Source organism: Primulina huaijiensis, chromosome 18 (genome assembly GCF_012295235.1).
Source record: "Primulina huaijiensis isolate GDHJ02 chromosome 18, ASM1229523v2, whole genome shotgun sequence".
Taxonomy (NCBI): Eukaryota; Viridiplantae; Streptophyta; class Magnoliopsida; order Lamiales; family Gesneriaceae; genus Primulina; species Primulina huaijiensis.
This window is the reverse complement of record NC_133323.1, coordinates 783,073-794,117: the sequence shown is the minus strand read 5'-3', so window position 1 is coordinate 794,117 and position 11,045 is coordinate 783,073. Positions and strand designations below refer to the sequence as shown.

Below are 11,045 nucleotides of genomic sequence, written 5' to 3'. Positions count from 1 at the left end.
AAATTATACAGAAATGATCCTTAAACGTTTTAATATGGATAAATCAAATCCTTTAAGTAATCCAATGGTTGTTAGATTATTAAACATGGAAAATGATCCATTTCGTCCATGTGAAGATGATGAAGATATTCTTGGTCCAGAAGTACCATATTTAAGTGCTATCGGTGCCCTTATGTATCTTACAAATTGTACAAGGCCTGATATATCTTTTGCCGTAAATTTATTAGCAAGATTTAGCACATATCCAACAAAGAGACACTGGAACGGAATTAAACATATATTCCGTTATCTACGAGGAACGACAGACTTGGGACTTTTGTATTCAAAATATGCTAATCCAAGTATAATTGGTTATGCCGATGCTGGATACTTATCTGATCCACACAAGGCACGTTCCCAAACTGGATATGTATTTACTCGTGGAGGCACTGCAATTTCTTGGCGTTCACAGAAACAAACGCTCGTAACAACTTCATCAAATCATGCCGAGATTATTGCACTACATGAAGCAAGCCGTGAATGTGTGTTGTTAAAATCAATGACCCAACATATACAAATCTCATGCGGATTATCATTCGACGAGAAGCCTGTGATACTATATGAAGATAATGCTGCATGTGTTGCTCAAATGAAAGAAGGATAAATAAAAAGCGACAGAACTAAACATATTCCTCCTAAGTTTTTCGCATTCACCAAGGAGCTTGAGAAGAATAAATGTATTGATGTTCGTCACATTCAATAAAGTGAAAACTCATCAGATCTCTTCACAAAGGCACTTCCTACGACAATATTCAGAAAGCATATATATAATATTGGGATGCACAATCTACGAAATCTGTGAAGAATTGTTCGTGTCAACATGAGGGAGAGTTTACGTGACTGCACTCTGTTTCCCTTACTATGATTTTTATCCCAATGAGTTTTTCCTAGCAAGGTTTTTAACGAGGCAGTATAAAAACACGTAATGAAGACAATCATTATGATCATCATCACAAGGAGGAGTGTTGAAAAATAATATTTAAAATGTGTGTATTGAATATTTGAATGTTGAAAATTAGGTAAAATTAAGTGTTGAATATTGAAATTTGTGTGTGATGATGAAGGTAATGATGTAATTTATTTTTGGATTATTTGTAAAAATTTTCTATAAATATATCTTCCATTTGTGAAGAAAACCACAATTGAGTTGAGAGAAAAGTATTATAAAGTGTGTAGTGTGATAATTTTGAGAGTTTGAGATTTTTACTTTTTACCGTAAATTTTTACTTTTTTACGACATATACATTGTTTTTATATGAAATATTATATTTTGTACCAACATTAAAAAGAAATTCTTTCATTACTGTTTGTACCTTTTCTCATTAGTGTTCTCTTCATTGTTGGCTGCGTAATTCGTCCCTTAACTTTCCAATTTCTTACAAAAATATCCCTAACGTTGTCTCCCTGTTAAACCATGTGCTTGCCCATATTAGTCTCAAATCAATCGTGATATGCTCTCCCAATATCATTCTCCACAAAAATAAGAACCCTAATCCCCAAATTCTCTCAAATCAGACGAGGGAAGACCGATAGAATGGAGAAATGACAGCATTATCAAATAATCACGCCGCTTCCGATAAAGTAAGCATGCTATCTTTTATTAATTCCAATAATGATTATATATTAATTAAAATATTAACTATTATAAATCGGTCACAAATATGAAATTATTTATATTATTTTATACATACAACAATTTTATATTAGTTATTAAATTTTATTTAATATTAATTAATTTAATAAAACTATTAACAAAATTAATTTATATAATTAACAATTATTTAAGATAAGTATTTATAATATTATAGAAATTAAGATTTGAAATATAGATAGTAAATAAAAATTGTAGGATAATGTGCAAAGATAATTAGTTGATCCATAAAAAAGTTTGTTTCTTAAGTTTAGGATCGCGTAAAAAAGTTTATAAAAATTGTCATGCCCAAATTGAGTTAAAAAAAATTCGAAGTTACGGTTAATCTAAGATACAGTTTGATGTTATATATAATTAATCTTTTTATAATTTATTTTTTCTTATCTCATATTTATTTTTTCATATTATTTATCTATCAACTAATTATTTATCATAAACTTAGTTATTCTCCACACGCGATGCATGTGTGTACAGTCTTTTTTATCATTATCGATTGACTAAAATGAAATTTAACAAATTATGGAGGGACTAAATTGATATTTGAATTGTTGAAATAAAAAAAATAAAATAAAAATGTTAGTTGAAATTTAGAAAAAAAAGTGTAATATTAATATCATATAAATGTAAAATTGCAAAAAAAAGTCGATATCGTTCCTAGGTGGTTAATATGACGTATTCAACTTTAATAAAATAGAATAATAAATCATATCATTAATTTAAATTACAATTTTTTTAATAAATAATATTATTAATATTTTATTAATTGTTAAAAAGTAAAATGATATTTTCCCATCTTATCAAAATGGGTAGAAGGATTGGGTCTTTGGTTTGTCTAAACCCGTCAATCACTTCAATTATTCGGTCGTGGCGTTGACGCGCAGCCTCTACGCGCGGCCAATGAATGCCCTTTTGACGGGTCAGCCACTCGTCGTATAAAAAACCTACCCTCCCCAAATCTGGATCTCATATCTAACCAACACTTCGGCATCTTCCATCGGCGGCGCGTGTCTTTCCTTCCCGAAACAACCTGCAATGGGGCAGGCCACTTCTGCCACAGGCAATTCTTCGGTGGGTTCGACCCATTACCGTCATCCCAACCTTGCCCCTCACGAGCTTCGGCCCACCATCTCTGATCCCCAGCCGTTGGGGGGCTTTTTGGTTAATCAACAACAGGATTACACCGCCGAGATCCCCGACGAATGCTTAGGTTTGATCTTCCAGTCTCTGGGCGCCGGTGATAGGAAGCAGTGTTCCCTTGTCTGCCGTCGCTGGTTAGCCGTCGAAGGCCAGAACCGCCACCGTCTTGCCCTTAACGCTTCCAACGAGGTTGCCATCCACCTCCCCGCGTTATTCAACCGGTTCGACTCCGTCACTAAACTCGCCCTCCGATGCGATCGCAAATCGGTCAGCGTAAACGATGATGCGTTGACCTTGATCTCCCTGCGATGGCAAAACCTCACCCGCCTCAAGCTACGCGGCTGCCGCGAAATCTGCGATCAGGGTATGCTGGCCTTAGCTCAAAACTGCAAATCTTTGCGTAAATTCTCATGTGGATCGTGTGTGTTTGGGGCAAAAGGGATGAATGCTTTGTTGGATTACTGTTCTTCGTTGGAGGAACTTTCTGTAAAGCGTTTACGGGGAATTAATGATGGGTTTACGGCGGAGCCCATTGGGCCAGGGATTGCTGCTTCATCGCTGAAATGAATTACTCTTAAGGAGCTTTATAATGGGCAGTGTTTTGGGCCCTTGATTATTGGCTCGAAAAATTTGAAAACTTTGAAAATTTTGAGGTGTTTGGGTGATTGGGACAGGTTATTGGAGAATATTACTGGGAGAAAAAATTGTTTAACTGAGATTCATTTGGAGAGACTGCAGGTGAGTGATGTGGGGCTGATGGCTATTACTAAGTGCCCCGACTTAGAGATCTTGCACTTGGTGAAAGCTCCCGATTGCTCGAATTATGGGATTTCAGCCATTGCGGAGGCTTGCATGCGTTTGAGGAAACTCCATATTGATGGGTGGAGGACAAACAGAATAGGCGATGAAGGGTTGATTTCAATTGCTAAGCATAGCGTAAATCTTGTGGAACTTGTTCTTATTGGGGTGAACCCAACCTCTGTGAGCTTGATGACTATGGCGTCAAATTGTCAAAAATTGGAAAGATTAGCTCTTTGTGGAAGTGAAGCAATTGGCGATCCTGAGATTTCTTGTATTGCAACAAAATGCATGGCGTTGAAGAAGCTTTGTATAAAGGGTTGTCGTGTTACAAATTCAGGGATTGAGGCTTTTGCGTTGGGGTGTCCCAATTTGGTGAAGATCAAAGTTAAGAAGTGCAAGGGAGTAACAAGTGAGGTTGCGGATTGGTTAAGGGCGAGGAGGGTATCTTTAGCTGTGAATTTAGATACTGTTGAGATTGAACATGAGGTTATAGATGCGAGTACAAGTGATGGAGGAGCACAAGATGAAGGTGTTGAGTTTCTCCCTATGATTAGTGGTGCAATGTCTAGCGGAATTGTAAATGTTGATGGTCCGTCAGCGAGTAACGGAGGTCGATCCTCGAATAAGTCAAGGTTCAGTCTTTCTGCTGCAAGGATATTTGTTGCTTGTGCTTTTCGGAGGTTATCAAATGGTGGTGGTGGTTTGAATGATATCTTGTGAATGAATTGAATGAGAGTCAGTAATGTCAACTCTTGTTCAATCTTGAGTTGTCTGTTTAGACATGGTTTTGTCTCAACTTTGAGTTTGTACTTTTGATGTGTTTTAGTAGTGCCAGATGTACATTTGTCTCTCGTATTTGTTTGAACTGATATTCTTTTCCTCTGGCACTGCGTCATCTGAATTCTGATTGTAACCTACCATGTCCATTATTGGTGGCCAACCTGTTGGCTCAATGGTTGACTGAAGGGCTTTAATCCTGAGTACGAGTAATACTGAATGCACGCATTAAAAAACGATGAGTATGATGCCATTTTCTTGACTGACACTTGGTACTTGCTATGCTTTTGTTTCGTTTTCGCCTTCCCAGAATTGCAAATCAGATTTCCTCTTCTTAAGTCACCAATATAAGTATTCCGTTCATGTATGCCTACGCATATGTGCACGTGGTGAATCAATATTTATATAATCTAGAGCTCTGTAGCATGGACTAATTTACGGATAGATGGTGTCCATAAATAATGCATCATGTTTTTTAAATCCTCCTTTTGCCTCATCGAGAAAGTCACAAATACATATAAACCACAATTTTACTGACATGGAAGCTATAGGAGACAAATGGATCACAACCGAAGATTACGTACATTCCCTTGTGGACGAATCCAAATCGTCCAGTACCAGCAGTCATCACTAAGACATATCAATCACTTTCATCATCTTCATCATCTCCAAAACTGAAAACTGAAGCATCTGCTGCAATAGCCTTTAAGTCAGTGGACTCCATGTTTGGGTTGGAGGAAGCTCTTTGAATACCTTCAAGTTTCATTTCGTTGGATGTGTCAAAATGGGAACTAGGTGAGTTCCTTCCTAGCGAAAGCTCTTCAGTCTGATGTGATATGCTCGAAATTTGTTCACTAGGGGATGTGCCAGACTTGGGATGTGAGGCAGTTCCTGGTCCAATCTTGCTTCTTGAATTGGCAGGTTCCTCTGTATCACTATCAGAAAACACATCGTCTTCTTCTTTTTGTTTTCCGGAGGCCTTGCTTTGATCTGGATCAGCTTTATGTTCACTGCTTGAAGGAGCGTCTCTCAATGTTACATTGGCAGAATTGGTGTCACGACCAGTTTTAACCTTCGATGGGACTGTCCCATCATAATCTTTCATCACAATTTCAACTTGAAATCCTGGGGAGGGCAATTTTCTCTGCAGAAAGTAAGCTAAATCAGCAAAAGATATAGAACCTTCCTCTGTTATAGGGGGTATTGCCTGGACTTAAGCATCGAGGTAAGACATTAGTCAGAGCTAAACCACTAGATTTCTTAATATGAGATGGTGTTGATTTCGGATATCGAGTAAAAGTCTGTGATAACAAAAGGAACTTACCTTGTCAAAGCCATCGAGGTCAGAACCATCTAAAATCACTCTATTTTCCATCATTGCGGTGTTCAACCAGCTGAGAAGAAAGTACATTTCATGAAGTACACAATGTGAGTTATATTGCTAATGCCACTTATAGGGATAAAAATGTAAGTTCAAAAGAATAAGTTGACTACTCTATTTATAGGTTCGTGGTCAAATTGGTTCTATTGCACCAACACAAAATAACAAGTAGGCAAAGGTGATGAGTAAAATCAATGCTGCTTGACTGATTTGTGCGTGACAAGGCATGCGATATTCCTTGTTGACAAATCTCACGTTTAGATGAGCACTGCTGAGTAGAAATTAGAAATTTTCTCCGTAATTCTGAGATATAACACAACATGGAAGGCAATTCACTGACCAGTAGAAATCTCCTTGCCGCTCATTGAAATGAATTTTGAAGTCCCCCAGCAATTCTGTCAGTCCAGGTTCTCCTGGCAGGGCGAATATTACAATACCCTTTTTTTGTGAACGAATCCAAAAATCTTCTGGCTACAAAAATTCGACGAAGTTAATTTTATTTGAACCCCATCCTAGGGCGGAAATCCTAAACAACCATCCTTCAAAAAAGAACACGTCAATTGATTTACAAAAAAAAAGTTTATACCTAGCCTATATATAAACATTTCTCAATTATAACTACTTGGAGTAGAGGTTAGATGAATTTACCATAAGATCCTTGGTTTTGGGATGCTTTTTTGTTGAGAACAACACACCTGCAGAAAAATTGTTGGAACTTATCACAGGACTAGCAAATACGAAAACAAATATCTGCAACTTAAAAATAGCGAGGCTTCAATGCTGAAATCAGATAGTCAAGAAATCATAAGGAGAATAAACAAATATAGGTTTTGGCATTAGAGGACATCCCCAATTCTGGAAATCAGCAAACTTCCATATAAAGTGCATTGCTTTTTTCATTTGTAAAGTGTAATCGAGGGTTGAATTTTTTCAGTTCTTTCCATTGAGTGTTTCTATATTAGTGGTCGTATAAAAGTGACCAGAAGTCTAAAAGGAAAATACAAAGAACTTAGGACCTACCAGTATGATTAGATATTGTAATGGAAGGCCTAACCCAATATGGACAATTGTGAAGTCGAAATCCTCTCAGCATGCACCTACATAACGGGCTTTTATTATCTTGAAAAAGATAACAAGATTCAACTTGGAAATGAATAACCAGAAAGTACCTACGTCCTGGAGGAGTTTCACCATTGAAGTGTGACAAAACTTGCTCAAAATATTTCACGTACCTCTAAATACAGCACAAAAAACATTTAGCCACTATATGTGTGTATGGGACTTTACAAGAATCAATATCACATGGAAAATATTTGACTAACAATCTGGCTTGGAAGAATAAGACCCTTCCCATCCACACATCTTTTCTGATTATAGTAATCAATACACTCCTTGGCAGTAGGGAAAAACTGCAGTTATAATGGAAGGTAAAACAAATTAATAAAAAAATATGTTCTATGGAATAAATTCCAGCATTTTATGATGTCGTAGGACAAATTTAACCTTTAAAAATAGAAGAAGGCTACACATCATCAATCCCGTCCTTGCTTTCCCAGCTTTACAGTGAACTACAACCACATTTAAAATGTCCTCCTTCAGCCAAGAGTAAGCACTTTCACAAAACAATTTTATAAGCTTAATAGGGGGGCAATTGTGGTCATCAAATGGGAAAGATGCAACCTGAAAGGAAAATAACGTTTTACATTCAGCGGAGTTTCAGTCATATTTTTTTATTTTCTGAACAAAGCAAAACTGAGCGGTGGATTAAAACTGAGGCCAAATTAACCACTCATTACAGCTAGTTCTGTGAGGCTCAGCATACATCTTTTCCAGTGAAAAAGTAAACTCTTGATTTTAGAGCTGATAGAAGCTGAAATTCAAAGATTCTGGGGTTTCTTTTCAGAACTGAACTAATAGGCTTGCAAACAATACCAATTCAAGTTGCAAATTTTGCTTTGTGTACCATAGACATGTACCTTTCCCTCAAAAAGCGAAGCATCATACAACCTCTCAGAACAAAGATTGTACACTTTGTACTTTCCCTGCATAAATGAACTACTTAGATATAAACAATTCAAACATTGAAATTATGTCAAAATGCCATAGTTTTCCTCAGAAAAAAATGGCAGAGGCCATACAAATAGGTGTCAAAGCTCATATAAAAGCATAAAACACAAGTTACAGGACTCGGCACCCAAGCCTAAAATAGGATATGATTACACAATTTCTTGGTGATGGAAGAAAGATTGGATAAAATGTCTACTCAGTCACAAGTAAATACTTGTATCAGGCATACCAACGTCTTAGTTGCAAACCGATATCCCAGTACTAACTATCATGCTTGCTAATGAGTGCTGCTTGTGTGAGTCTGCGACTGGATGCTCGCTCAATGATAAAAGTTAAAAAATATCGTATCGTTCACGCGACCATTCAAACAAATTAAGAGGAGAAAATCAAGTATTAAGATTGCTTGGTCTTCTGTGATGCCTATTCTATAGTTCCATGATGAAGTTAACTGTCTAACTTATATCTATTATATTAACTCGGTTTAATTGACGACAGTAATGCTTGACCAGTCTCATCACCCTTTTGAAAGGAAAGCAAAACAATCTGTTAGTTAATAATTTAAGAATATTTTCAACCCATTCCCCAAGGCAGTCCTATCACTATTATCACCCACCCCTTGATTTCCAGGCGGTTGATATGCCTATCCTTCGAAGATATCATTTTCATTTGCTGTAAATATCAAATATAACAGCCAAAGTACCTTGTGATGAGTCTCAAAAAACTTGATGACTTCTTCCATGTGATTTCGATAGAAACCCTACACATATTCCACAAAATACTCTGGTGAAACTGATTGAATCAAAATTCAAAAGATATAATACAAGAGCTAAATGAGCCTCACCTCAAAATAACCAAATAAACCAGAACTCAAGTCACCGGCAGGGAACCCCATTGCGATTGAATTCTCAGTTATATAGGTCATATCTAAGTCAAATCCTCCCTCCTGAAGACAAGTAAAATGGAGATGCATGACACTAAACTTTCATCACATTAAATGTATAAACTCACAGAGAAAGGGGAGAGGATTTTGAAGATTAAATCTCAGGAATAAGGACATTGGCAAAAGTGGAAATATATTTGGTTGAGATAAAATAAATTATGATAAACCTTTGTCCATATAGATAACTTAAAATTTCCATTATTTATACTGATAACGGCTTTTACAAATATTGAATCTTGGGGCAACTAAAAGTTAATTACAGTTTGACAGATAAGAATTACTACATGAAAAAGCAACAAATTCAAATGTACACCATCTCGTTAAATAAAGAATTTGAAGTTACCGAGTCTGTATTCTGCTCGTTATATATTTTTGTGCGCAGAAATGGAACCCTGCTACCTTTAAATGGGAGGTCATATTTTATAGCTATCATAACGCATCATTTTTAACAAGTAACAGCAATGGGAAAATGGCAATTTTAATATTTAGCTTTAACTAATTTTAACATTCGAGTTGATAATTGCAAGTACATACACATTTCTTAGGACAAATGCATGCTTAGAATACTTAAATTTCAACAAGCATCGAAACTAGCAATATCTCATGCAAATTAAAACTGAGAACGAGCAAAGCTACACAAAGAACCGAGGAAAAGAAAGCTGAGCTGGTGATGGGTTCATACAGCAAAAAAACCTAATAACAAAAAAATCCGACTTGAATGGATATCCAACACATCAGATATATTAAAAGTTTGGTACCTGGTATCTTCGCTTATTTTGTGAGACGATGTGTCTTGCCTTTACTTGCACAGCCTTCACAGCATTTAAAGATGAATCAACTATTCCTTTAGTAAATGATTCAATAACACCTGATTGCGTATTCATCACAGAGTTACTATTTACAGTCTCATTTGATGAAGATGGTTTAGAAGGAATCTGCAAGCCTAGGCCGCTGGTAAGGCGTGAAAATGTTGACTTCCCAGCATTTATTGTCTCTGGTGTCATTTGTGGAAGTTTAAGACTCTTGGCCCAAGAAGTAATGGCAGATGTAGACAATGTAGAAGAGTTGTGTGCTGAACTTTCTTTCTCAGAGACAATGGAAGGTTCAGATTTAACGCCAAAATCATTATTAGCAGAGTCCATTCTGATATTCAAGATATAAACAAGAAACAAATGAACTTCAGGGCAGAAGATCATTGTTCTAATTCAGGTATAAAAAAAAAAAAAAACTTTTTCCAACGCAAGGGGCTCGCTCACAAGTAATGCAGAAGTATGCCATCAAGATCAACAACAAACGTAGATAAGAAAACCAATTGTAGAAGTATACATCATAAAACAAAAGCAATATTTAGCATCCCCTATTCCTTTACCACTGACGAAAAATACATACCCCCTTCAACAGGTTCATAACTTATGGCAGGTTGTTATTTTAATGTTAGAGACACTGAAAGCTGTAAACAATATGCATAAATGCAATCTATCAAAAACCACTACAGCTACAAGTGCATTTACTTCGTTCAACTAAACATTTACTTCAACTTTCTATGCCAGTAACATTGTCCATGATATTAAAAATTTGTGAATTTTCACTACCTTAGATGAAACGCAAGTAATAAAACTGATGATTTTAGCTCACTCGTTGAACATTGCTCGTAAAAGTGTTCACATTCCCCTCCCTTCCCCGGACACCTTTGTCAATAATATGTCACTAAATTGCGAAAAAAACATCCATTAAATGCATTTAAAATAGCAAACAAGCAATCGAGTCACAATCGATATTCCATTTGCATACTTACATAGTAGATGCTCAAGTGAGAGTGAATGACATTACACGAGTAAATCTAGGCTCTAGCTGCATAACATCTCACATACAACAGAAAGAAAGAAAGAAAAAGAACATAAACAACGTAAGAAATTCCTGTTGATATTCAGATTCGTAAAGTCAGTAAATTTTCAAATACTTTTAATACATGGTTCACGGATCTCTAACCTCGACTGAAGATTGCGAAACTGCGGTTAATATTTTCAAATTCACTGAAGAGTGAATGAGAGTAAAACGTGTTATGAAGAATCCATTTAACAATCTTGACTATGATTGGAGATGAATGTCAGCTCCTGGGAATTCCCCTAGAGGGATACGATCATATTGGATTTTGTGCTGTCATTCGCCATGGCAGATTCCGCAATTCGCACCAGATCCGAAGCCATTTATCGGTCAACGATGGATTAACGGGCCTATACGGACCTTTCTGG

General features: G+C 36.4%; 3 protein-coding genes across 5 annotated transcripts; 2 read left to right on the top strand and 1 right to left on the bottom strand.

Moving 5' to 3' along the window:
- The first annotated feature begins 2,722 nt into the window (after positions 1 to 2,722).
- LOC140965038 (F-box protein At1g47056-like) lies at positions 2,723 to 4,510 on the top strand. Its single transcript, XM_073425078.1, has one exon. It carries the CDS (start codon positions 2,723 to 2,725, stop codon positions 3,392 to 3,394), a length of 672 nt encoding a protein of 223 aa, XP_073281179.1. The 3' UTR covers positions 3,395 to 4,510.
- LOC140965037 (putative F-box/LRR-repeat protein 8) lies at positions 3,584 to 4,510 on the top strand. The gene has a single exon (XM_073425077.1). The coding sequence runs from the start codon at positions 3,584 to 3,586 to the stop codon at positions 4,346 to 4,348; it is 765 nt and encodes a 254-aa protein (XP_073281178.1). The 3' UTR covers positions 4,349 to 4,510.
- Positions 4,511 to 4,854: 344 nt separating this feature from the next.
- LOC140965036 (phosphatidylinositol 3,4,5-trisphosphate 3-phosphatase and protein-tyrosine-phosphatase PTEN2A-like) lies at positions 4,855 to 11,045 on the bottom strand. Of its 3 annotated transcripts, XM_073425076.1 has the most exons (15): positions 10,783 to 11,025; positions 10,589 to 10,644; positions 10,386 to 10,500; positions 9,552 to 9,936; positions 8,695 to 8,796; positions 8,554 to 8,610; positions 7,763 to 7,828; positions 7,290 to 7,466; positions 7,109 to 7,195; positions 6,956 to 7,020; positions 6,807 to 6,883; positions 6,435 to 6,481; positions 6,127 to 6,257; positions 5,730 to 5,799; positions 4,855 to 5,549 (listed from the first exon to the last, which is right to left on the bottom strand). In XM_073425076.1, exons 4-15 carry the CDS (start codon positions 9,933 to 9,935, stop codon positions 5,046 to 5,048), a joined length of 1,767 nt encoding a protein of 588 aa, XP_073281177.1. In that variant the 5' UTR covers position 9,936; positions 10,386 to 10,500; positions 10,589 to 10,644; positions 10,783 to 11,025; the 3' UTR covers positions 4,855 to 5,045. The 3 variants fall into 3 exon arrangements, with proteins under 3 accessions (XP_073281177.1, XP_073281176.1, XP_073281175.1); XM_073425075.1 differs by lacking the exon at positions 10,386 to 10,500; XM_073425074.1 differs by lacking the exons at positions 10,386 to 10,500; positions 10,589 to 10,644 and having other exon boundaries at positions 10,783 to 11,045.

Excerpts from the sequence above, each read along its gene's own strand:
- LOC140965038 (XM_073425078.1), top strand. The coding sequence starts at position 2,723 with ATGGGGCAGGCCACTTCTGCCACAGGCAATTCTTCGGTGGGTTCGACC.
- LOC140965037 (XM_073425077.1), top strand. The coding sequence starts at position 3,584 with ATGGCTATTACTAAGTGCCCCGACTTAGAGATCTTGCACTTGGTGAAA.
- LOC140965036 (XM_073425074.1), bottom strand. The coding sequence starts at position 9,935 with ATGGACTCTGCTAATAATGATTTTGGCGTTAAATCTGAACCTTCCATT. Across the intron at positions 8,611-8,694 it reads GTTTATTTGGTTATTTTGAG|GGTTTCTATCGAAATCACAT; the intron begins GTGAGGCTCATT and ends GAATATGTGTAG. Across the intron at positions 7,467-7,762 it reads CTTCGCTTTTTGAGGGAAAG|GTTGCATCTTTCCCATTTGA; the intron begins GTACATGTCTAT and ends TTTTCCTTTCAG.